A 27,926-nucleotide genomic window follows, 5' to 3' on the forward strand; every position below is an offset into this window, starting at 1 on the left:
CTCTCTTCTCTCCGGCTGTGCGGTGCAGACGATGTCCCTGAAGAGGCTGAAGGCCAGGACAAATTCCGGAATGGACAACTTGCGGTTGAGCCGCGAATCCTTGGCCCGAAGGACCACCGACACATCGCCACAGTTGATGACCCGGTTCTCGGGAACATCTTGAGCGGCAATGAGGATTGATGCCAGATTGACATCTTTCCCTGCCAGGATGTCTCTCTTAAGGTTATCAGGAATGAAATGAGAGGGGGACACATGTGGAATGGGTCTTGGCGTACCTGTAGCCAGCCAGCCTGATGTAGAGGGAGTCATCAGCGGAACGGAGCCGGGGGTACCACGGGTGGCCGGGATTCGAGCTCCGAAACCCTTGCCCGCACATCCGCCACCGAGTCCACCAAGGAATTCAGGGTCGCCTGTAGCTGCACCAGGGACAAATGGATGGCCGACGCCTCTGGCTGCACTGTTGTGGTGCTGGGGCTGGTCATGAGCAGTTTGTATAGCTCTGCCTTTCTTGCGGTGGCCGGATGTGGAATGCCTCTTCGGTTCAACTCGGCCAACAGTTTTGGGATGGTCCAACTCCGAAGGGATGAGGGACCCGCTTGGCTTGACACGATTGAGCCGGAGATGGAAAGGCCGTCCTCCATGTCCGAGGCTCGAGACATGGCAGAGCAGCTAAACAAAAAAAAAACAAAAAAAAAAACAAGGCATAACAAAATAAAAGGAGAGAAAAAAAAAACAAAAAAAAAACGAGGGTGACGATGTACTGGAATTTGGATTGGTGCACGACAGAGAGACACGTACCGGTAACGGAATTCACGAGACGGCTCAGTCGAACCTGGCCTAACCGAACAGACGAAGACAATTAACGCGTGGTTATGACTTGACTGGGACCGAGGTGGTGCCAGTGCGAACTTACCTGAACAGGACCGAAAGGAACGGAGAACTGGGAACAAACTTCTGTAAATAAAGCACAGGCAAAAAAACATTTGAAAGTGCAGAGGACACGGGTGCCCACCAACCTGCGGAACCAGGCGAACTGGCCAGGCTGGGGCTCACCCTAAGGCCAAGTGACCATCCGAGCGCATCGGATCGAACACCTGACCGAAAAGAGAGCCGCCTGAGCGTACCAGGCGGTTTGACAGGAGAGAAGGCGCGTAGCCATGAAAAAGAGACTGCGCGTAGCAGCGGCCCGCGAAGGGCAGTGGTAAGCCATAAACCTAGGAGTTACGGAAAGCAAGAATGACCCGGGGAGAAGCCGAGGACGGCCCCTTTGGAAGACTTGAAAGCCGAAGGACAGGTGCGTGAACCCGTGTGATAGACAAGAAAAAACATGAAGACCTGGGCGTACCAGGAGTGAACCGAGCCCCGGGCGTACCAGGGAAGGAGGAGGCGCCACCAACCGCGACCGGACACCTTACTGTGACCGGCCGACAACGACTTGGCAACAAGACAAAACCCGGTGGCCTGGGCGAAACCAGGAAGACCAGACACCCTGGCCGTAACCAGGTGCCCGAGGTGGGGTGGAGCCAGATCGGTCCTACGTGGGACACCTATCCTTGTCCAAACAGGGAAAATTAAATAATTCTTTTTTTTTTTTTTTTTTTTTTTAAAGGGGGTTAGTCGGTGTCGACTATATGGCGGGTTGTGCCGCAAATACTTATATATTAATGTTGTTTTTTTTTTTTTTTTTTGGTTGACGATCCGACTATATGGCGGGTTTGTGCTGTAAATACTTACATATACATATTTTTAATTTCTTATTTAATTATTTATTACACTTTTTTTTTTTTTTCTATGCGGACTATATGGCGGGTTTTAACAAAACGTACTTATTTTCATTCCCCTTTTTTTTTTTTTTTTTTTAGACTATGTGGCGGTTTTACTGCACACACTTTACACCAATTACTTATTCATTTATTTATGATTTCTTCATTTTACTACTTCCTCCTTACTTCCCCCCCCCCCTCCCCGTCCGGCCTGGCTGCCCGTGAGCCGGCGCCCCGCGTGGAACGCAAGCTGACATTGCAGCCAGGGAGACCAGGCAGGGGGCGGGTGACGTCACTGAAGCGCCGGAAGAGGAGTGCGTTCCAGGCTGGAACGCACGCCTATGTGCACCGGCTTCCATGCCGCACCGAGGTGCAGCCTCGCCCAGGAACCCAACCCCCCCCTCCCCCTCCCCGATGATCGGGTAGCTGTCGGCCGGCGTCGTTTCATCCCTGCTGCCGCCGGAAGCAAGCGGAGCGGGCGGGGACCGGAGCCAGGAAGTGCGTGCGTTCCACCCTGGAACGCACGCCTTCTTGCGCCGTGCCGGGAACGAGGTGAGCCGGCCAGACCAGGGAAAACCTCCCCCCCCTTTTCCCGGCATGATGAGCCGGCCGGCTGCCGGGTGCGCTTCCTGACGCCATGCCGCCAGGAAACACAGGGAGACGAGCGGAGGAAGAGGGGACCCGGAAGCCCGTGCGCTCCACGCTGGAACGCACCGGCAGCATGAGGTGGAGGGAGGGTGCCAGACCGCCGCAGTCCTTGCCCTGCGAAAGAGCCCCCCCCCCCCCCTACTTACCACCAGGAGACACGAACTCTGCAAGAGGCGACCGTAGGTACCAGGAACACACGAACACTAGCCAGTGAATGACCAAGAACCGGAACGCCCACTGTGATGAGGTAAGTGGGGGTTTAAATAGGCTCAAGCCCCTCCCACAAATGCAGGCTGAACCAACATATATATATATATATAGTTACATAGTTAATACGGTTGAAAAAAGTCCATCAAGTTCAACCAAGGGATGGATGGGGACGCGAATCCCAGAAGGAAGTGAAGCATTAATGTCATTTACTTTTAAGAATTCATCTAAACCCTTTTTAAAACTGTCCACTGTTCCTGCTGTAAACCATATACATATATATGATGTTTAAATTCTCAGCACATATTTAGCAAACAGCAGGGAATCCAGTGATATATGGGCTCCTCATGACTGCACAGTAATATGCTATATAGAGAAGGGCCTGCATATCATGCATTTCATTGGAGACTCGTTTAACATGTAAGTTCTTATAACATAGGTGTATGTTAACACCGTACATTACAGTAAAGGAATTGACCGCTTCCCTTTTAACGGTGGGCAGGGTTTTTTAAGGCAGCCAACAACACTCAATGTCAGATGCAAAAGTATATAAATTGCTAGGCCTTATTCACACGTCTGTGTCAGTGACAACGTTCATGTCATAGTCAGTGTTTCCTCGATGACAGTGAAGGGTCCGTCATCTGTTTTCCAAGTATATTATCCAGTGTGTCTCCTACCAATGGTCCATGAAAACCACTAATGACATCCATGTTTTGTGGTTTTCACAGAGCATTAGCCTGTTTGGTCTGCAACATGGATTAAAGTAGGGAATGCTTCCATTGTTGTGGGTCAGTGGAAAATCAAGGGTGTGTGAATAAACACAATAATATCCATGGACATGAGTTTTGTCTGTGGAAAACAAGGGCATCTGTCAGCAGATTTGTATCTATGAAACTGGCTGACCTTTTACATGTGTGCTTGGCAGCTGAAGGCATCTGTGTTGGTCCCATATTCATATGTGCCCACATTGCTGAGAAAAATGATGGCTTAATATATGCAAATGAGCCTCCTAGGAGCAATAGGGGCATTGCCGTTACACCTAGAGGATCTTCTCTCTCTGCAACTGCTGCGCCCTCTGCACTTTGACAGGGCCAGGCATTAATGATGATTTCACTGCCTGGCCGATCAAAGCGGAGAGGGTGCGGCAGTTGCAGAGAGAGCAGAGCCTCTAGGTGTAACAGCAACGCCCCCGTTGCTCCTAGAGGCTCATTTGCATATATTACAAAAATTTTCTCAGCAATGCGGGCACATATGTACATCAGACCAACACAGATGCAACAGCTCAGCCAGTTTTATAGGTACAAATCTGCTGACAGATGCTCTTTAAGAGATTTAAGGGAATCAGATGCTTATTAAATGCAAGTGCAGTCCAGGAAAACATTAGTAATAATAAATTAATGTATATTTGTTTTAAGCTAACTGAAATAAGACTGAAACATGATTACATGCCATCATTTGATAGAAATTAGTCATTGACAAAAGAAAACCATTATCTTTTCAATCCCAAACTAGAATAAATTATGTCATTAAATCTATTAAAACATATAAGCAAATGTCTTACCCCAGATTCCAGGTCTGTTAGTACCAGCTCTCCATTTTGTAGTTGGAGAATCATTTCCTGACCCCAAACTTTCCCCTCTGCGTTTAACAAGTGGAGATGTTTCAGGCAATCCTGGGCATTTCGCAGTTGATTATCAAGTTCGCATGTCATCAGATGCTGGAATTGACACATTTAAGTTCACAAAATGTTATCTTCAATGAATGATTATTGTGCTTTATTAGTTTTCGAAAAAGATTGGTTTATAGATGTCTTTGAGCTTAGAGTTTTGTTCCATATAATTTTGCTTAGTTTTGAAGGGAATTTGTAATTGTGGAATCTCATTTAGGCCTCATTGACACACAGGCATATGTATATGTTTTATGCAGCTGTAATATATTACTTCCCTATTTCCCTGACTTTATAATATGTAGCATGAAAAAACAATTATGCTATGATTACTAGGCTGCCATATTTCAGAGATGATTTTTTTTTACAATAATGTATTCATTTCCTGTTGCTTATGTGAGTTAAACAGCATATTTCACACCCCAGTAGAGAAATCGCCATCAGGCTCTGAACACATTGGAGTACTAGGGTTGCCACCTTTTCTTAAAGCCAAACCCGAACAGAAGGGAGGGAGGGTGGGCATGTCTGAAGTCAGCGCCGCCCTGGGCTAGCATCGCATAATTTCCAGCTGATTGCTGTGCCCGGGCACAGGATTATAAGCCTGGACTGTCCGGATCATTCCCGTACGGGTGGCAACCCTATGGAGTACACACACCAGGGAATCCATTACATATGAAGTCAACTAACCCATCAGTATAGGGGAACGTTGGAGGATATTTATCACAACTGGGGTAAAATAGAACAACAAATCAATCCCACATTTATTTGCACCAGTTTTGAAAAATCTTTACTGTAAAGCGTGTATCTATCGACAAATTATACAGTCCTGATCAAAAGTTTAAGACCACTTGAAAAAGGGCAAAAAATCTTATTTAGCATGGCAGTAGAGCTTCAACAAGCAACAAGAAGAAATGGGAGACAAAACATTTTTTGAGCATTCAATTTAATGAAAACAACGAATAAACTGAAACAGGCAGTTTTTCAGCTGATCAAAAGTTTAGGACCACACCTCCAAAAAAAAACTAAACCCCCCCAAAACAGAAATCCAACTTCCAAACATGAACTCGGTAATGATTAGCTCTGCCGTTATTGTTTATCACTTCCAAAATTTGTTTCAGCATGCTTGATGCAAGCGTTTCCATGAGGTGAGTGGGAACATTTCTCCAAGTGGTGAAGACGGCCGCACGAAGGCCATCTACTGTCTGGAACTGTTGTCCATTTTTGTAAACTTCCCTTGCCATCCATCCTCAAAGGTTCTCAATTGGATTTAGATCAGGGGAATACGCAGGATGGGCCAAAAGAGTGATGTTATTCTCCTGGAAGAAGTCCCTTGTCCTGCGGGCATTGTGTACTGTAGCGTTGTCCTGTTGAAAAACCCAGTCGTTACCACACAGACGAGGGCCCTCAGTCATGAGGAATGCTCTCTGCAACATCTGGACATAGCCAGCGGCTGTTTGACGCCCCTGCACTTCCTGAAGCTCCATTGTTCCACTGAAGGAAAAAGCACCCCAGACCATTATGGCACCCCCTCCACTGTGGTGCATAGATAACATCTCAGGTGGGATCTGCTTGTCATGCCAGTAATGTTGGAAACCATCAGGACCGTCAAGGTAAAAAAAAATTCTCATCAGAGAATAACATTCTCTGCCACCTTTGAATGTCCCATGTTAGGTGCTCTCTTGCAAAGTCTAAACGAGCAGTTCTGTGGCGTTCAAGGAGATGAGGTCTTTGAAGACGTTTTTTGTTTTTGAAGCCCTTCAGTCTCAGGTGCCATCTGATGGTTATGGGGCTGCAGTCAGCACCAGTAAGGGCCTTAATTTGGGTCGAGGATCGTCCAGTGTCTTGACGGATAGCCAATTGGATCCTCCGGCTCAGTGGTGATGAAATTTGTTTGGGTCATCCACTTGACTTTTTTGTTCCATAACCCTCAGGATCATTTAAGAAATTTCAAATGACTGTCTTACTGCGTCCCACCTCAGCAGCAATGTCGCGCTGTGAGAGACCCTGCTTATGCAGTTCAACAACCTGACCACGTTCAAAAAGGGAGAGTTTTTTTGCCTTTGCCATCACAACGTGTGACTACCTGACAGAAAATGACAATGAATCCACATCTTTGCACAGATTTGGCCTTTTAAAGGCATGTGGTCCTAAAATTTGGATCAGCTGAAAAACAGCCTGTTTCAGTTTAATCGTTATTTTCAATTAATTGAATGCTCAAAAAATGTTTTGTCTCACTCTCAATTTTTCTTGTTGCATGTTGAAGCTTTACATCCAACAATGTAAAATATGATTTTTTTCCATTTTTCAAGTGGTCTTAAACTTTTGATCAGGACTGTATAATACCTATAAACAGTATCATTTACCTCTACTCGATGGCGAAAGATGTGGTCGGACTTAGACAAAGATTGAGCATACTGCTTCCTCTGATCTGCAACAAGGCCAAAACATGCAATTCAAGCAATATTGTCTTTAATACTGTAAGAGCCATAATTACAGCATTCAAGGATTTTTTCTGTACTGTAATATTCGGACTACTAGGCATACTAGATTATACAATCCAAAATGTTTGTCATATCATTATTACAATGCAGGATTTCAGTGCAGCATTTTCATTTTAGACTGGAAACAGAAACCCAGTTTTTAAGAACTTTTTTTTTAAGCCAAAGCCATAAGTGGATACAGCAAGAATTAAATGTATCAGTCATCAGTGAATCATTTATATTTTTCATACACAGATCTCACAGGTCCGCATTGCAAAATTTTGTATGGGCCTTCCTGCCCCACCTACTTTCCCAGTAGGTATGTGTCACTTATTCCCAGGTAATTCAGAATGTATAGCACATACCATAAAATACCTTTGCACCTTGTGCTTTACTGTGCACTCAGGAATGACATAACAGAACTTACTTATGATACCTAGACAGACTCACCAGGAGAACAGTGGCCCCCTCTCCCACCAATATCTCTATTCTTCTCCCATTATACCCAGGGGAGCACCCAGGAATATTTTCATGGGGGGGTCCGAAAGGCAAAAAATGTGGTACGTGTAGCGCGCTGTGCCAATTCTTTTGCCCGTCCATATTTTCAAAGACCCCTCATATGTAAAACTGCGGGGCGCGTAGCGTGTTACGCTAATTCTTATGCCTGGCCATTTCTAAAAGCTCTGTTGGAGTGGAAAAATGCGGCATGTGTAGCATGCCGCACATTTTTAGCTCCGCCCATTATTAAAAGCCCCTCCTACATATAATAGGCCGCTCCCAACAAACACTGTACAGCTGAAATTCTATTGTTGAGGCTTCACATTATACAATAGACAACAGCAGGCTACAGCCAGGAAGCTCCTCCGCTCTCCTCCCTCCCCAGATCCTGCTCAAGGCCTGTGGTTCCCCCCACCTTTTGCCACCCTCCCGTGCCCTGCTTCCCTCTTTGGCCGCCCTCACCCAGCTTTGAATCCTCCTTCTGCAAATGGCAGGGGGAGGAGCCGGAGCATCTCCTCTCCTACATAGCGCCCCATACCTCTTACATCCAGTGATGTCACCTTTGTTGTAGACGTTCTCTTTCCTCATTTTCCCCATTCAGATCAGACCACTATGATGATTTTTCAGCCATCTCCATCTCTGCAGAGATTGACAAACAGACATTAGTTTCCCACATTTCCATCATCTTCTGAACACCCTTTCCTGCCACCCCCAATACTATACTGCAGAAACAGTCCCCCTGGAAATACTACTACCACACAGATAGTGCCCCCTTCAACAATTATTGGCACACAGTGCTCTAAAAATTAACTGCGCCCAGACACTAATAGTATAAAGATAATGTTCCCCAAAAATAATTGTGCTAAGCTGATACTGTGCCAGGGTGCCCCCCAAAGTAACAGTCTTCCCCAAAATCCCACCAATAGAAATAATTCTCTGCCAGAGCACACTTAGTAGTAATAATGCCCCTATAGTGCCCATACTAGTAATCATGTTCCTCATAGTCCCCAGTAGTAATAAAGCTCCCCATAATACCCCCTAGTAGTAATAGTTCTCCTTATAATATGATAGTACATGAAATACCCCCACTTAGTGCCTGCAGTTGAGCTAATGTCCCTATAATGTATGCCAGTATAAAATACCCCTATATAGTGCCCCAGTAAATGCCCTCATAGTGCTCTTCTCCCCCTTCCCCATAGTGTCCCCCATAATATGCCAGTAAAAAAATGCCCCTTCTTAGTGTCCCCAGCAGATGCCCCTATAGTGCTCCTCTCCCACATAATGTGCCAGTAAAAAAATGCCCCTTTTTAGTGCCACCAGATGCCCCAATATGCTCCACTCCCCCATAGTGCCCCCAAATAATGCCCCATAGTGCCGCTCTCCCCTATAGTGCCTCCCATAATGTGCCAGTAAAAAATGCCCCCTTAGTGCCACCAGATGCCATAGTGCCCCCCATAATGTGCCAATAAGAAAAAAGGCCCCTTTAGAGCCCCCACTTCCCCATAGTGCCCCCAAATAATGCCCCTATAGTGCCACCAGATGCCCCATAGTGCCGCTCTCCCCTATAGTGCCCCCCATAATGTGCCAATAAAAAAGCCCCTTTAGAGCCCTCAGATGCCCCCATAGTGCTCCTCTCTCCCATTGTGCCCCCCATAATGTGCCAGTAAGAAATGCCCCCATAGTGCCCCCTCCAAAATGGGCAAGAAATAAATGCCCCCAGAGTGCCACCCCCAAAAAATGGGGCTGTAAGAAATGCCAGATGCCCCTATAGTGCCAGCTCCCCCCCAAAATAAAAATAAAACACTAATACTTACCTTCATCAGCAGTGATGCAATTCAGGCCTCTTCCGGCCTGTGTCCCTTCTGTGTGCTGCCCGGCTCAGGCGGCGCGATGATAATGATGTCATTGCGCCGCCCAAGCTGGCCTCTGATAGGCTGCAGGCATTAGTGCCTGCGGCCTATCAGAAGAACAGGGAAGGGAGACGTTTCTCCCTCCCCTGCCGGGCCGCCGCAGGACAGCGATACAAATGCTAGCTTTTTATTAAAAATAAAAAGCTAGCATTTTGTAATTATAAAAAAACCCCGAGCAATGAAGATAAGGAAATCTACAAGATTAGGCAGAAAGAGGCCAAGCAAGTTATAAGAACTTCTAAAGCGCAGGCAGAAGAAAAACTAGCTCAGTCTATGAAAAAAGGGGATAAGACATTCTTCAGATATATAAATGAAAAAAGGAAATTAAAACAAGGAATAACTAAATTAAAAACAAAGGACGGAAGGTATGTAGAAGAGAATAAAGGGCTAGCCGACTGCCTTAATGAATACTTCTGTTCAGTTTTTACAAAAGAAAAAGAAGAAGGACCTCCACTAGAAAGGATGACTAATAAATCGTTTGATGCATGTGTCTTTACAGAGGAAGATGTTCTAAGTTTGCTGTCTAAATTGAAGACAAATAAGTCACAGGGGCCTGATGAGATACACCCAAAATTATTAAAAGAGCTTAGTGGTGAGCTGGCAAAACCGTTAACAGATTTATTTAACCAATCATTAGTAACAGGAGTCGTCCCGGAAGATTGGAAATTGGCAAATGTCGTGCCCATTCACAAGAAAGGTAGTAGGGAGGAATCGAGCAACTATAGACCAGTGAGTCTGACATCAATAGCAGGCAAATTAATGGAAACCCTATTAAAGGATAGGATTGTGGAACATCTAAAATCCCATGGATTGCAAGATGAAAAACAACATGGGTTTACTTCAGGGAGATCATGTCAAACAAATCTTATAGATTTTTTTGACTGGGTGACTAAAATAATAGACGGTGGAGGTGCAGTAGACATCGCATATCTAGATTTTAGTAACGCTTTTGACACTGTCCCACATAGAAGACTTATCAATAAACTGCAGTCATTGAGCATGGACTCCCATATTGTTGAGTGGATTAGGCAGTGGCTGAGTGACAGACAACAGAGGGTTGTAGTCAATGGAGAACATTCAAAACAAGGTCATGTTACCAGTGGGGTTCCACAGGGATCTGTACTGGGATCAATTTTGTTTAATATCTTCATAAGTGATATTGCAAAAGGCCTCGATGGTAAGGTTTGTCTTTTTGCTGATGACACAAAGATATGTAACAGGGTTGATGTTCCTGGAGGGAAACGCCAAATGGAAAAGGATTTAGGAAAACTAGAAGAATGGTCAGAACTCTGGCAACTGAAATTTAATGTGGATAAGTGCAAGATAATGCACCTGGGGCGTAAAAACCCAAGGGCAGAATATAGAATATTTGACACAGTCCTGACCTCAGTATCTGAGGAAAGGGATTTAGGAGTAATTATTTCAGAAGACTTAAAGGTGGGAAGACAATGTAATAGGGCAGCACGAAATGCCAGCAGAATGCTTGGATGTATAGGGAGAGGTATAAGCAGTAGAAAGAGTGAAGTGCTTATGCCGCTGTACAAAACACTGGTGAGACCTCACTTGGAGTATTGTGCGCAGTACTGGAGGCCATATCTCCAGAAGTATATAGATACTCTAGAGAGAGTTCAGAGAAGAGCTACTAAACTAGTACATGGATTGCAGGATAAAACTTACCAGGAAAGGTTAAAGGACCCTAATATGTATAGCTTGGAAGAAAGAAGAGGGGAGGGGATATGATAGAAACTTTTAAATACATAAAGGGAATCAACAAGGTAAAAGAGGAAAGAATATTTAAAAGAAGAAAAACTGCTACAAGAGGACATAGTTTTAAATTAGAGGGGCATAGGTTTAAAAGTAATATAAGGAAGTATTACTTTACTGAGAGAGTAGTGGATGCATGGAATAGCCTTCCTGCAGAAGTGGTAGCTGCAAATACAGTGAAGGAGTTTAAGCATGCATGGGATAGGCATAAGGCTATCCTTCATATAAGATAGGGCCAGGGACTATTAATAGGATTCAGATATATTGGGCAGACTAGATGGGCCAAATGGTTCTTATCTGCCGACACATTCTATGTTTCTATGAGCGCCTCCACAATGGAAGCGCTCATCTCCTACTGCCCCCACAACCACCGCCTGATTATACCCTCCCCCACATTATAAGTGGCAATAGTTATTAGGATTGTTTTAACAGGTGACCACCAATATTAGGCTACTTTCACACCTGCACTTTCCCTTTCCGCTATTGAGATCGTCATACATAGGATCTCAATAGTGGAAGAAAATGCTTCAGTTTTGTCCACATTCATTGTCAATAGGGACAAAACTGAGCTGAAAGGAACAGAGTACACCAGAATGCATTCCGTTCCGTTTCATTGCGTTCCCATGATGCACATAAAAGCGCTGCAAACAGTGTTTTTGAGTGCATCCTGGGATACGGAGCAAGACTGATCCGTCATGACTTACAATGTAAGTGAATAGTGATGGATCAGTTTTCTCTGACACGAAAGTGTCATGGCTATTTTAGAGATAATACAACCAGATCCGTTCAGAACGGATGCAGGCGGTTGTATTATTATAACGGATCCAGAGGGAAAAAAACAGGCTGTTGTGAGAGCTCCATTCATACAAGCAGGCAAATAACGCGAGTTTGTGGGCATTCGCGTGTTTTATTTTTTTTGTGTGTTTGTATTAAGTGTGTGACTTTAGATTCAGGGACTTTAGTGGGGGACTGCAGTAAATCAGTTTCTTATCACTGCATTATATTGTATTTTTTCTCTATTCTTGCGTAATCCCCATTTAGTATGTGGTCCATTATTGACAGCGCAGTCCAGTGCACATATTGTTTAATGTATGCAGTCCTGGAACAGCCGTTTGAGGGTGCATATCTTTGTTCAAAATGTGAGCAAATTGCCCGTTTGGAATCGCACATTGACTATCTAAATGGGCGAGTTTCAACACTGAGAGGCGTTGACAATTTGGAAGTTTGCTGCTCACTGAGCAAGCACTCTTTGGGGTAGATGTGAGGGAGGGTGGTTGCGTGGAGGCTGAGGAAAGTGAGGTAGCTAGCTGGATAATAGTTAGAAAGTGGTGTAGAGGGAAGAGTGCCAGGGAGGCGAGCCCTGATCTGACACACCCCAACAAGTTTGCAAGGTTGGCAGTTGAGAGGGATGTGAGTTCAGAGAGGGCACTGCTGCAGCCGGACACTTCCTCTGCCAGTCAGGAGAATGTCGGCTCCAGTAAGCATGGGACCAGGAGAGCAGGGCAGGTCAGACTCAATTATTAGGGGTACAGATAGGGCAATCTGTCACAAAGACCGGGATCATCGAACGGTGTGTTGTCTTCCTGGCGCTCGAGTTTGACACATTGCGGATCAGGTTGACTACTGGGAGGGACCAATGACAAAGTTAGAGGTAGGTGGAGCGTCCTTAAAAATTATTTTAGGGATTTAGGTCAAAAGCTTAGGGGAAGGACCTCAAAAGGTAGTATTTTCCGAAATACATCCAGTATCAAGAGCCACACAAGAAAGGCAATGGGAGATTAGGGAGGTTAACAAGTGGCTCAAAAACTGGTGTAGGAAGGAGGGGTTTGGGTTCCTGGAGAACTGGGCTGACTTCTCTCTCGGCTACAGGCTCTATCGTAGGGATGGGCTGCACCTCAATGGGGAAGGGGCAGCTGTGTTGGGGGAGAAGATGGCTAGAAGGTTGGAGGAGTGTATATCGGCTTGCTGCTATCATTCACACATTTTCTAGCACTTTATCTGCGGTAATGTAAGCTTGCTAGGGTGTATCTGAGGACTATTGCCCTGCTTGTAATGACTCATGAACAGCGCCATCTATTGGTTTCATAGTCTTATGACAAGACTATGATTTCAATAGATGGCACTGTTCATGAGTAGTAGAAACCCAAAAAAGAAATCCCGTAGGGATACACATACAGTACAGACCAAAAGTTTGGACACACCTTCTCATTCCAAGAGTTTTCTTTATTTTCATGACCTATGAAGGCATCAAAACTATGAATTAACACATGTGGAATTATATACATAACAAACAAGTGTGAAACAACTGAAAATATGTCATATTCTAGGTTCTTCAAAGTAGCCATTTTTTGCTTTGATTACTGCTTTGCACACTCTTGGCATTCTCTTGATGAGCTTCAAGAGGTAGTCAGATGAAATGGTTTTCCAACAGTCTTGAAGGCGTTCCCAGAGATGCTTAGCACTTGTTGGCCCTTTTGCCTTCACTCTGCGGTCCAGCTCACCCCAAACCATCTTGATTGGGTTCAGGTCCGGTGACTGTGGAGGCCAGGTCATCTGGCACAGCACCCCATCACTCTCCTTCATGGTCAAATAGCCCTTACTTTCAAAGCAAGAAATCCCACTTATTAAACCTGACAGGGCACACCTGTGAAGTGAAAACCATTTCAGGGGATTACCTCTTGAAGCTCATAAAGAGAATGCCAAGAGTGTGCAAAGCAGTAATAAAAGCAAAAGGTGGCTACTTTGAAGAACCTAGAATATGACATATTTTCAGTTGTTTCACACTTGTTTGTTATGTATATAATTCCACATGTGTTAATTCATAGTTTTGATGCCTTCAGTGTGAATCTACAATTTTCATAGTCATGAAAATAAATAAAACTCTTTGAATGAGAAGGTGTGTCCAAACTTTTGGTCTGTACTGTATATTGGGTCTGATAAGGGGAGTGCAAGTTATAGAGAGCAGTCTAAACTTCTGGATGTGACTATGTAACTATGTATTTTAGGTGCATACAGGGGTGGACTGGTGACTTAAACAGCTCCCGACCGCCTAACGCAGGAATGCGTCTTGCGGGCGGCCGGGTTATTCCTCCTGGACGCATCGGCGTGTCCTCTCGCGAGACGCGAGATTACGAGCATAGCCGGCCCGCGCATTCGCAGTGCGGGCCGGGAAAAGTCGCAGGAGAAGTTCGTCACCAGCCTGCCAGCCAATGATCATCGCTGGCAGGTTGCTGACTTTTAAAAAATCAAATCACAAGCCATTTAACACATTATATTTATAAATATAATGTGTTAAATGGCTTCTGTGCTCTCTGCTGGGTCCTTTTCGTCGGTTGGTCCCAGCAGAGAGCACAGATCACTGTGAGTACACCAAGCACAACACATTTAGCCCCAGATCACCCCCCATCACCCCAATTAACCCCTTGATCACCCCTGTCAATCACTAGTGAAAGGGAAAAAAGTGATCAGTGTAAACTGTCACTTTTTTTTCCCCCACCAGTATTGACTGTTAGGTTTAGGATAGTTTAGGCCCCTTTGGTAGTTAGCTTCAGTTAGCGCCCAGCCCACTGCACCACAGTCACCGATTTGCTGATTAGCGTATCGCTAATCAGCATTGGTACTTTTATAGTATCTGTAAGTGATCAGAACTGATCACAGTCAGATCTATAATCGTATTAGTGTCACCTTAGCTCGCCCTCCACCCAAAACGCAGTGTTTGCCTGATCAGGCCTGATTGGTCGCCCACACGTGTGTTCACCCACGCCTGCCCCGCCGCAGTGACAAATTATTATTATTTTTTTAGCACTGTACAATCACTACACAAGCGCTGCGGCGATAAAAAAAATCAGTTTTGATATTTTTTTATCAATCGCAGCGGCTTCCTGTACTTCGCTAGCCTCCCATTTGTAAGACAGGCTTGCTTTTTTCTTGGGTAGTCTCAGGGAATACCCCCTAAATTTAGTTGACCAAATGGCAAGTAAGGGGTATTCTTCTGAAGAGGCCTACAGGCTTCTGACCCAGTCGGATGAGGAATGGGAACCCTCAACTGACAAATCCAGCAGGTCAGAATACGAACCTGTAGAAAGCAGTGGCAGTCTGACCCAAAGTTCGGACGATGAGGTTGAGGTCCCTGATACCACCAGGCATACCCGTCCCCGTGTTGCTAGACCACAGGTTGCGCAGGATCCGCTTCAAGAGCAGCAGAGTGGGGCTGGCGCTGTCAGATTACGTGGTGAGGCATACACCAGCAGCGCAGCCCATCCTGGACCTAGTACCAGCACTGCCATAGAACATGGTGAATTGGCGAGCACCAGAAGGGCAGTTGAAGCTGGTACGGTGGCACGTGCAGTAGTTCCCCCGTCGCAGCCACCGCACAGACAGGCCCCTAGAGTCCCTGAGGTGCTGACAAACCCTGATTGGCAGCCCCATCTTCAGCCGCACCAGTAGTTCCCCCTTTTACCGCCCCAGTCTGGAGTTTGGGTTGAGACAGCTCAGATCGGATCGGCACTGGGGTTTTTTGAGCTGTTCTTCACTGCGGAGCTCTTTGACTTAGTCGTGGCAGAAACAAACCGGTATGCCACTCAATTTTTAGCTGCCAACCCGGGAAGCTTTTATGCCCAGTCTTTCCGGTGGAAACCCGTCCAAGTTTCCGAATTTAAAACTTTTCTGGGCCTTCTTCTCAACATGGGCCTGACAAAAAAGCATGAATTGCGGTCATATTGGTCCACGAACCCAATTCATCACATGCCCATGTTCTCTGCTGCCATGTCCAGGACACAATTTGAGACCATCCTGCGTTTCCTGCACTTTAGTGATAATAGCACCTCTCGTCCCAGAGGCAACCCAGCTTTTGACCGGCTCCACAAAATTCGGCCCCTCATAGACCACCGTAACACCAAATTTGCAGATTTGTATACCCCTGAGCAAAACATCTGCATAGATGAGTCCCTGATACATTTTACCGGGCGCCTTGGCTTCAAGCAAGCGCGCCCGGTATGGGGTCAAATTGTATAAGCTCTGTGAAAGGGCCACAGGCTATACGCACAAATTTCGTGTCTGAGGGTAAAGATCAGACCCTGGAGCCGGACGGTTGCCCTGACTACCTGGGGAGCAGTGGGAAGACAGTCTGGGACTTGGTGTCAAGGGGTACCATCTTTATGTGGACAATTTCTACACAAGTGTGCCCCTCTTTAGGCATTTGTTTCTAGATCAGATTGGCTGCTGTGGCACCGCGTGACCTGGTCGCCGGGGCTTCCCCCAACGGCTCGTTACCACCCGTCTTACAAGGGGGGAGAGGGCTGCCTTGTGTAACGAAGAACTGCTCTCGGTGAAATGGAGAGACAAGCGTGACGTTTACATGCTCTCCTCCATTCACGCAGACACGACAATCCAAATTGAACGGTCAACCAGTGTCATTGAAAAGCCCCTCTCGGTCCACTACTATAATTTTCTCATGGGAGGGGTGGACTTCAATGACCAGATGTTGGCTCCTTATTTACTCTCCCGCAGGACCAGACGCTGGTATAAGAAGGTGTCTGTATACCTAATTCAATTGGCTATGTACAATAGTTTTGTTCTCTACAGTAAGGCTGGGAGAACAAGATCCTTCCTCAAATTTCAGGAAGAGATCATTGAGAACCTCCTGTATCCAGGAGGTTCCGTGGCCCCAACCACCAGTGTAGTGAGCCATCTACACGAGTGACATTTCCCCAATGTCGTTGCTGGTACCTCAACCCAAGTCCCCCCCCCCCCCCGAAAAAAATGTTGTCTGTAGCAGGAGTGACACCCGCTATTTCTGTCCTGACTGCCCTGACCACCCTGCCCTATGCTTAGGGGAGTGTTTCCGGAAGTACCACACACAGGTACACTTCTTCTCTAACATCCCGCGCGTGCGCACAGGCCTGTGCCTGATGCGCACGTGCGGACTTCTCCGTTCGGCCTCATGGAGCGAAGTGCGCATGCGCCGGCACTTCGCTCAACCTCCTGATGACCTGAACACTGGCGCCAGCCTGTCAGAGGCCTGTGCGCACGCGGGATGTTAGAGAAGAAGGAGGGGGGAGTGAGGGAGAGCAGGAGGCGTAGCAAAGGATTCTGAGGCGGCGCTGATGACAGCAAAGGAGGAGCTGGGCACGAACGGCGGCGGGTGCGGGCGGCATCTGGAAGACATGAGCATCCCCTTGGGCACCTTTGTGAGATGAATGACAGGTTAGTTATAACGTTTTTTAGACAAAATGAGCCTACAGATTTCGGTTATAAGACCACATTAGGAATCGCTAGAGCTCCATGAACATAACCATATTTTTAAATGGGGGGGTAAAAAACTGGTGACAGAATCCCTTCAAAAGCAGAGTGTGCCTGGTGTGCATGCTGTACCTGCGCTCCCTGGACTTTGTGTGGCTATCATGGCCCATAAACAGGTAGGAACTAGTGTTAGGGACCACTCATAGAGGCGACCTTGACGTGGTGAGTGGCTTATTACGCTTTGGCCAAAATGTACACCAATGCCTCATTCAACATCCAGCATAGAGGCAGGGCAGAGTGCTGGTTGCAGAGTGCTATTGCATTTGTGTTTTTGCTTTTGTATGTGTATTTCGCTATAGCGATGTGCACATGCATACAGGGTTGTGCTGACTGAATCCCCCACATTTTCTTTAAAGTGCATAATGTACTTCGCCACATCTCTGGGCGATTTGCGCTTTGAACATTGTCCCATGGGGAAGGAGAGGTTTGTTCTATAAAGGTAAAAAAAAAAAAAAATCACAGGTAAGCAAAAAAGTTAATGTTCTAAAAGTTCAATAAAGTAAGTTTATAAAAGTTAATGTTCTGTTTCAAATGTTATATGAAGTTAATGTTAATAAATTTATTGCGTTGCGGCCTGTTTTTTTAATTTTTTTTGTTTGTTTTCGTTTTTTTACCTTCTAGGTGGACCAACCGATCAACCAGCTGCAGCACTGATGTGCATTCTGACAGAAGCATTGCGCTGCTGTCAGATTACACAAAGTCGGTGTATGCGGCGCTGCAAGACGAGATTTTTCCTCTGCAGTAAAAAAGATACGTTTGCCGAGGCTTATGAGCTGAGGGGCGGTGTTCATATGCTTTGGCAAACATTTTTTATAAAAAAAAAATAAAAAATTCCGGCAATGATGTATTCATCCACATCGATTGATGTGAATGGAGAAATCGGGTTTGCCAGGGCATACGAGCTGAGTGGGTTTGGATGTTGGGAGGAGCTCCTATGTCCTGGCAGACGCCTTTCCTCTCCTTTTTTTTTTTGCACATTTTTTGCCAGAGATTTTTTCATCCACATTGATCGATGTGAATGAAGAAATCTGTGCCGTTCATTTTTTCTTTCAGCCCAGAGGCTGAACGGAAAAAAATAATCTCATTACCCGTATGCTCAATATAAGGAGAATAGCAGAAACTCCTAATGCTGGCCATACATGTAATGATTGTGGAGACCCTCAAATGCCAGGGCAGTACAAACACCCCACAAATGACCCCATTTTGGAAAGAAGACACCCCAAGGTATTCACTGAGGGGCATATTGAGTCCATGAAAGATTGAACTTTTTGTCCTAAGTTAGCGGAACGGAAGACTTTGTGAGAAAAAAAAAAACAATTTCCGCTAACTTGTGCCAAAAAAAATAATCTTCTATTAACTCACCATGCCCCTCACGGAATACCTTGGGGTGTCTTCTTTCCAAAATGGGGTCACATGCGGGGTATTTATACTGCCCTGGCATTTTAGGGGCCCTAAAGCGTGAGAAGTAGTCTGGAATCCAAATGTCTAAAAATGCCCTCCTAAAAGGTACTCATTGGAATTTGGGCCCCTTTGCGCACCTAGGCTGCAAAAAAGTGTCACACATGTGGTATCGCCGTACTCAGGAGAAGTAGGGCAATGCGTTTTGGGGTGTATTTTTACATATACCCATGCTGGGTGAGAGAAATATCTCTGTAAAAGACAACTTTTCCCATTTATTTTATACAAAGTTGTAATTTTACAGAGATATTTCTCTCACCCAGCATGGGTATATGTAAAAATACACCCCAAAATGCATTGCCCTACTTCTCCTGAGTATGGTGATACCATGTGTGACACTTTTTTGCAGCCTAGGTGCGCAAAGGGGCCTAAATTCCAATGAGTATCTTTCCGATTTCACAGGGCATTTTTTACGCATTTGGATTCCAAACTACTTCTCACGCTTTAGGTCCCCTAAAATGCCAGGGCAGTATAAATACCCCACAAGTGACCCCATTTTGGAAAGAAGACACCCCAAGGTATTTCGTGAGGGGCATGGCGAGTTCATGTAAAATTTTGTTTTTTGTCACAAGTTAGTGGAATATGAGACTTCGTAAGAAAAAAATAAAATAAAATAATAATTTTCCGCTAACTTGTGACAAAAAATAAAAACTTCCATGAACTCACTATGCTCATCAGCGAATACCTTCGGGTGTCTACTTTCCAAAATGGGGTCATTTGTGGGGTGTTTCTACTGTTTGGGTATTGTAGAACCTCAGGAAACATGACAGGTGCTCAAAAAGTCAGAGCTGCTTCAAAATGCGGAAATTCTAATTTTTGTACCATAGTTTGTAAACGCTGTAACTTTTGCGCAAACCAATAAATATACACTTAGTGGTGTACAGTGAAGTCCTGGGGTACATGCTGTATGATGACCCACTCCATTTCTGTAGCTTTTTGTGAGGGAGGGGAACTCATTGCTGTGAGGGAGGTGGGATGTGGCATATTCTGGGGCCATGAAGGTGCAGATCTGTGTGAGGATCTTTATATGGTGTACTGTAAATCTGTGAGGGAGAGCCAGAATCGACAGAATGTAACTGTGTTGTTAGTACATTATTGCAAGATTTGGGGCCTCACATTTTTTCTAAAACTGGCCCTGTAAGGACTGCAATAAAGTTGAGTTCAGAAAGGCACTGCGGCTATTGGCCAGGTACATAAGTGCCTGATGCTCCTACATTAATTAATACTGATAGCATCGGATCTTAATGTACCAGGCTGTCGGCCATGAAGAGGGCTTGGGAGCCCCCCTGGGGCTATGCTCAGTCCACCCCTGGATGCATACGCTGTATAAATGCTCATTACAACTGAGAGGTCTTATACGGGCCATAACTTGACCATGTTTTCCTTACAGCCAGAAAAATTCAGCTTTTTCATATCCACTAAACTGTACACAAAGTATTCGACTAAACATTAAGGTTGTATGCTTGGTGAATTATGTTAACTTTTTCATGTTTCTTACTATTATTTGCAGATGATTGATGGTGTATATATGATGGTAAGAAAATGTGTCATAACATTGTAATAGCTATACTTACTGTAGATGGATTTTGCACTTGGTCTGCTACCAACATTGCTGGATTTTGTGGATTCTACATGCAGCTCTTGCCCACCCCTAAAAGATTGACAGAGATGACATACGGTACTTAATAGCTGGTGGGAATTCTATTACATCATACAAACCGGATTCCAAAAAAGTTGGGACACTAAACAAATTGTGAATAAAAACTGAATGCAATGATGTGGAGATGGCAAATGTCAATATTTTATTTGTAATAGAACGTAGATGACAGATCAAACATTTAATCCGAGTAAATGTATAATTTTAAAGGAAAAATACGTTGATTCCAATTTTCACGGTGTCAACAAATCCCAAAAAAGTTGGGACAAATAGCAATAAGAAAAAGTAAATTTGAGCATAACGAAGAGCTGGAAGACCAATTAACACTAATTAGGTCAATTGGCAACATGATTGGGTATAAAAAGAGCTTCTCAGAGTGGCAGTGTCTCTCAGAAGCCAAGATGGGTAGAGGATCACCAATTCCCACAATGCTGCGCAGAAAGATAGTGGAGCAATATCAGAAAGGTGTTACCCAGCGAAAAATTGCAAAGACTTTGCATCTATCATCATCAACTGTGCATAACATCATCTGAAGATTCAGAGAATCTGGAACAATCTCTGTGCGTAAGGGTCAAGGCCGTAAAACCATACTGGATGCCTGTGATCTCCGGGCCCTTAAACGACACTGCACCACAAACAGGAATGCTACTGTAAAGGAAATCACAGAATGGGCTCAGGAATACTTCCAGAAACCATTGTCAGTGAACACAATCCACCCTGCCATCCGCCGTTGCCAGCTAAACTCTACAGTGCAAAGAAGAAGCCATTTCTAAGCAAGATCCACAAGCTCAGGCGTTTTCACTGGGCCAGGGATCATTTAAAATGGAGTGTGGCAAAATGGAAGACTGTTCTGTGGTCAGACGAGTCACGATTCGAAGTTCTTTTTGGAAATCTGGGACGCCATGTCATCCGGACCAAAGAGGACAAGGACAACCCAAGTTGTTATCAACGCTCAGTTCAGAAGCCTGCATCTCTGATGGTATGGGGTTGCATGAGTGCGTGTGGCATGGGCAGCTTGCATGTCTGGAAAGGCACCATCAATGCAGAAAAATATATTCAGGTTCTAGAACAACATATGCTCCCATCCAGACGTCATCTCTTTCAGGGAAGACCCTGCATTTTTCAACAAGATAATGCCAGACCACATTCTGCATCAATCACAACATCATGGCTGCGTAGGAGAAGGATCCGGGTACTGAAATGGCCAGTCTGCAGTCCAGATCTTTCACCTATAGAGAACATTTGGCGCATCATAAAGAGGAAGGTGCAACAAAGAAGGCCCGAGACGATTGAACAGTTAGAGGCCTGTATTAGACAAGAATGGGAGAGCATTCCTATTTCTAAACTTGAGAAACTGGTCTCCTCGGTCCCCAGACGTCTGTTGAGTGTTGTAAGAAGAAGGGGAGATGCCACACAGTGGTGAAAATGGCCTTGTCCCAACTTTTTGGGGATTTGTTGACACCAAGAAATTCAGATTCAACATATTTTTCCCTTTTAAAATGGTACATTTTCTCAGTTTAAACTTTTGTTCCGTGATTTATGTTTATTCTGAATAAAATATTAGAAGTTCGCACCTCCACATCATTGCAATTCACGATTTGTATAGTGTCCCAACTTTTTTGGAATCCGGTTTGTACATAGTAGCCAGAAAAATGTTTACTTGTTTAAATATAAATTACCACTGCAAATTCATTTGAGAACAGGCAGGAATGAAAAAGCATTTAGAGATTGCTAAAATTAATGGCGGGTTTACATGGCCTGAGCAGACGATTATTGGGAAGGAAGTGCTCCTTCCAACAGCTATCCGCTCATTCATTTGGGAGTGAAGGTCTGTATTTACATGCGGCATCACCTCCACAGTATGAGAAGGAGCAAACACTATGGCTATTGCTCGACCTCATAAAGCTGCATTGTTTCTGGGCAACAGAGGGCTGTTTAGACATCACGATCTGCTTCCCAGAAATGATAATTTACTTGCCTGCACAAACAACTGTTTTATCCGATGAACTAGCATTTTACTGGTTCATCGGGTGATCGGCTGCACCTTTAGATTCGTAGGAAAGTTCATCCCCAATTATCTGACCGACAATTTGGCCATGTAAAACAAGTACAATACTGATAATGGGGTCTGCAGTCGTTTTGAGAGGAATAAAGATGACACACGCATATATTCCATTATTATTTGTAAGCATATGCTAAATAACAAAGTAAAAAAATATATACATTGCCCTAATGATTGGATGTTATTATACAGAGAAGCAAATATTATTTCAGGGTAAGTACTTACTCTATGTCATTCAGGGTATTTTGATCCATGTTTAGTGTTTGGAATCCTAAAAAGGAGAAAAATAAAAATTTTATAGACTGTGTCATTTTGTGTAATAATGTAAATTATGCTCCTCAGTGCAAGTCACTCTGACAGCATGTTTTATTTGTGAAGATGATTGTAATCTAAAGGTTTATGGCCATTATTGGCTAGAATTAAAATGGCATACTTCACTTTTCTTCCAAATTCAAATTACTGTACCAATCCAAACTCCTCTCCCCTTTTTTCAAAGGGCACATTGCTAAAATATGCCATCAATTCCTCATCTGTTTGGGTCTGACTGCTGGGAACCCCACCAATCCTAAATCTAAAAATTGCGAAGTGTTCCCTACTCTTTTTACTACACCATGGGCCATCAGCTGTGCAGGGAAAATGCAACAAAGGAGGTGCTGGACTAAACTAAGATGAGGAACTGGAAAGCTAATTTGAAGTACTGTAATACTGATATAGTCCATGGGATCCGTAGGCTCCATTCAGCTCAGTTATGTGCCGAATCTGTCCTTTCCGTTCTTCTGTTCCTATAATAGAGCACAAGAATGGAAAGACTGAATGCGGATTAGAACTAAGATTCAGTGTAATGTGGAGAACTGACAATCACACCTATATGAGTTTGTTGCACATTCAATTCCAAAACCATGGGTGTTAATGTAGAATTGGATCCCATTTTGTGGCTCTTCTGAGTAGGCTTTCCACAAGATTTTGGAGTGAATCTGTAGAAAGTCAGGCTCATTTGTTGAACGAAAGGTTGTGGCTCATAAGAACATTCTAATCTATGCCAAAGGTTTTCAATGGTGTTGGTCTGAGCTTTGTGCAGGATACTCTGGTTCTTCCAAACCAAATGTCTGAGTCATGCTGGAAGAGGGATAGACCTTTCTGAAACAGTTTCCACTAAGTTGGAAACATTTAATTGTGTAAAATATCTTTGTATGCTATGATGGTATTAAAATAGAGCCCCATACCATTTTCCATCCTCCACCAAATTAGGGGCTGCTGGACTATGACCATCACTGGAGTCCCTGATGTAACCAAGGCTGACTTATGGGCTTAGGGTTTTATGGGGTTACTGTTCCAAACTCCAAGGCTCATTACTGTTCCAGCGGCTCATCAGGCTGAGCAAGAGTCTGACATGATTTTATTGAAGGCATTGACTATGCTATTGAAAATGTGATCTTCTGGTCCTCTCATGTTGGTTGTAGTAATGTATATTCCCATATACCCCGGACACCGCTGCAGCTAATCACTAGGCTCAGCAGTATATGGCACGTGACTGAAGAAGTCACATTAAGTATGCATACATGTCATCACTGCAGCTAAAAAAAACAAAGCCTGGCAGGAAGGCTCAGAGCAGCAACACTGGAAGCAGTGTGGGATGAAATAGGTGAGTATACATTGCTTTATTATTTTATCACAGATGCTGCCTTTGGGGACATCTTTTTTCATAACTCTGAAAACCACTTTAACTTATATTGAACAGCAGTCTGGATTAAGTGATTACTGTAATGGTTTGGTGGGCTCTCATAATTTCTGTATTAAGGGCCGTGACGAATTGAACCTTGCAGCCCCGCCTGACGTCACTACTATGTCGGGATTACACGGTAAGGTCTCTTCACTTTCACAAAGGCGTGACGTTCTGCACCCACTAGGGGTATATAAGTTCCCCTTGCACAGTTTTTCACAGACACCCCCGGTCCACATGGGCACAGGGAGGCATGGGGAGTGATAGAGGATCTACCCTTCCCTGGGTCCTACAAGCGAGCGAGGCCAAGGGGAATGTTCGGCTTGTTCCTGGGATCTCAAAGATACGGCTAAGACATACGGTCATTTCATAAATCCTTATGAACTCACTGTTCCAGACTGTCTGGGGAGTTTCTTTGATGCAGTTGACCACTCCAGCTCAGGCCCCCAAGCAGGGGGTGGTCCTGTCAGAGAAGCTTGCTTATAGTCTGTCTGCTAGAGGTGTGAAATTAAATCACTTTGAGGCTGGACCACCTGTGGTGCCTATTTCCTATGCAAGATGCCCATCACCCTTGAAAGAGAATTGGGTGGCATCAAATGATATTTCCCAATATTCCTCACAGAGGCTAATATTACTTTTGTAATGGCTGATTAACAGTCCCAACAGATGCTGGTCATATTAGCCCCTAAAGCTCATATCAGTCGCTGAACTTTGAGTATTTATTTGACATATTCCCCTGTGGGGAGGTGCCTGATCAAGAGTTTCTAAGCTTGTCTATTTCCTGCAAATCCAGTGGTGGACTAGCAATAGACCCAACAGGGAGAACTCCTAATGAACCAATTCATAATAAACCACTGCTAGCCACTTTATTCCTGTTATTAAAACTGTAATAGACCTACCAGCACAGCTGTCTGGGTACATAAGGACCTGACACACCCAGTGTTAATAAATGCAGGTAGTGTCAGATCCTCATGTACCTAGCTAAAGGCCAGTAAGGTCTATAACAGTATTAATAAATTGATACTGGCCAGGTATATGAAGACTTGACATTAACATCGTTAGGACATGATGTGGCACAGAGTCCTGTTGCTGTTAAGTGTCATGATATTCAGTGTGTGGTAACTGAAGGGTGGGGGCAAAGCTAATAAAGCTAACCAGAGACAAGCCTTATTGTGTTCATCCCACCTCCCAATTCTTCTGTGTTTCTATCCTTGTGTGACTCCAGGACTGATATGTAGCTATACTGGAAGGTATGTGGGGAAGGATCCATAGGGCAAACATGATGACCAAAGTAGTCCCATAGATGCTCAATTGGGTTCAATCTGGGGAATTACTTGCAAGCCAGGATAGTACTTGGAAATCTTGGTCATACTCTTCCAACCACAGTTGGACATTTCTAGCTGTGTGACATGTTGCATTGTCTTGCTGGAGGTTCCCTTCCGCCCCAGAGAAGACAATTAGCATGTATGGGTGATCTGCAAGGATGGATTAATTCATACCCATATCAGTTGAGAGTGCCTTTCATATGCATGATTAGCCCCAGAGAATGCCACAAAAATTTTCCCCAGACCATAACAGTGCCACCACGTGTTTTTCGAGTAATGGTTGCAGGGTGTTTGTTCTCTAAAATTTTGCGCATGACAGGCTAATGTCCATCTGTTTGATGAAGCCTAAAATGTGAATCTTCAGAGAAGGCAACCTTTGGCCAATCAGCGAAGGTCCAATTCTAATACTGCTGGAAAAGATTTAACCCTTTTCTGCCAATGCAACTTCATTAGCAGAGGCGCATTGACCATCTGTCTGTTTTTTGAGCCCCATAGTAGGGTTCATTGAACTGTTAGTTTAGACACATATCTGATAGCCCCCTGGTTCAGTTTGGTGGTCAGCTGCTCCACTGTAACATGCCAGTATGCCATCTCGCACCTTTGTAGCCGACGTTCACCTCTCACATCAATGGTGAGTGGTGCTCTGCAGATTCCACGTCACTTATTCACAATTGTGCCATTTGTCCACTCATGGTACACTTTCACCACAGCAGCACGCAAACAGTTCACAAACTGTGTAGTATCATAATTACTGCCACCCTTTGCAGGAAAGCCAATAATCATCCCTTTTTGTAACTCTGATAAGTCGTCTCTATTACTTGCGATAGCAAAGAGGGATATGTGTGCAGATAATCCTGTCAAGATTGATGCAAGTGCGGTATCAGCTGCTCATCGACCCAGGTACTTCTGGGGGAACCTGCCTGGCATGAACAGGCCTCTAGTAGCTACAGACAATGAGAAGACAAAGCATCAAGATAGCTTTGAGCCAGGAAGGGTCGCAAAGTTCATCAAAATATGTCGCTAAAGATTTTACTGCATATAACCGCAGCGCTGACCACTGAATAAATTTCGTTTTTCCACCGAAATATGTCACAAAAGGTTTTACCATATTTAACTGCAGCGCTGAACGCTAAATAAATTTATTTTTGCTACCGAAATACGTCACTAAAGGCTTGGGACTCTCCACCTTGGCTCCCACAAGCCATCAGTTCTCTGAAAGGTGCAGAGTCCACCACTTGGAAAGGGAGGGACTGCAGCACCAGCAACTTGGACAGCAGCATGTTCAGCTTCTGTATCGTTGGATGCGTGCGTGCATGCATACTGTTGTCTCTTGGCAATCGCTTTGGTGATCAATTGCTGACTGACTGACTGACGAGGAGTAGGAGGACAGGAGCATCAGGACCAGCAGACAATGGGAATGACAGCTCCCTTTGCCTGAGGTGGTGGAGCCTTGACTGCCTGAAATCGGGTGTGGCGTGCCACTGGGTGATGCAGCTGTTGCTGCGGCAGGCTGGACCACCACATCGGAGCCATGGTTCTCCCAGGCCACTTTATGGTGACGCTGCATATGTTGATGCAGGGTCGTGGTGCCAACATTGGCACACTGTCCAAGCTTCACCTTCTGCTCACAGATTCTACATATGGCTATGTTCACCTCCTCCAGAGGCTGTACACAAAACTGCCACACCGCAGAGTAGGTGATTTTACCGACAACATTACGCATTGACTGACTGCTACCGCCGCTGTTTCCATAAACCTGTGGACCCCTCCTTAATAAAGATACATTTTTATAAGAATACATTTTTAGTTTTCTACTGAAATACGCAACTAAAGGCTTTACCATGAATAACTGTGGTGCTGAACGCAGAATAAATGTATCGTTTTCTACCGAAATATGTCACTAAAGGTTTTGCCACATATAACTGCAAAAGTGAACGCTGAATATATTTTGTTTTTGTACTGAAATAATAACTGCAGAAGTGAAATGTGTATATATTTTTCGTTTTGTACTGAAATAGGCCACTAAACTCTTTCACCACAAATAAGTGCAACAGTGAAGTGTGTATATTTTTTCCTTTTTGTACTGAAATAGGACACTGAACGAATGAAGGAAGCATAATTGAGAGCTCCTTCTCCAAGGGACCATATCCAACTCTCCTATGAGATCCTTACTTCACGGAAATCACAGAGTTGAAGATGACGACGTGTGCACCATGCGAGGCTCAGCGTCGCCTCAGATTTTGCAAGTTGGCAGTGTTATTCCTGCTATTTTTAGGTCTGTTCGTTCAGAACAGCTTCACTTTTAGATCTTACACCGGACACCCAACCTTTGACTCAACCCAGAAATATGAAGAACACCCGACGCTTCGAAGGCTACTCAGCCGACCGGAAGTGCTCTAAGACGGCGCAGGGACCGCAAACAAAGGTGGGGGAAGCACGTCGGGCTAACAGCTAAGTTAAGGCTAACA

The 27,926-nt window shown here is 44.7% G+C and overlaps 1 protein-coding gene across 3 annotated transcripts in view; it reads right to left on the reverse strand.

Annotated features, from left to right (window-relative positions):
• EPS8L3 (EPS8 like 3) overlaps positions 1-27,926 on the reverse strand; it is a 193,622-nt gene that overhangs the window by 117,011 nt on the left and 48,685 nt on the right. For all 3 annotated transcript variants that reach the window (XM_040424086.1, XM_040424084.1, XM_040424085.1), the window contains exons 2-5: positions 22,639-22,684; positions 20,269-20,345; positions 6,648-6,712; positions 4,180-4,335 (exon numbers count right to left, since the gene is read on the reverse strand). In XM_040424086.1, coding sequence (XP_040280020.1) covers positions 4,180-4,335; positions 6,648-6,712; positions 20,269-20,345; positions 22,639-22,667 — 327 coding nt within the window. In that variant the 5' untranslated portion in view covers positions 22,668-22,684. The remainder of the gene's footprint in view (positions 1-4,179; positions 4,336-6,647; positions 6,713-20,268; positions 20,346-22,638; positions 22,685-27,926) is intronic.

This window comes from Bufo bufo, chromosome 3 (genome assembly GCF_905171765.1).
Source record: "Bufo bufo chromosome 3, aBufBuf1.1, whole genome shotgun sequence".
Classification (NCBI taxonomy): domain Eukaryota; kingdom Metazoa; phylum Chordata; class Amphibia; order Anura; family Bufonidae; genus Bufo; species Bufo bufo.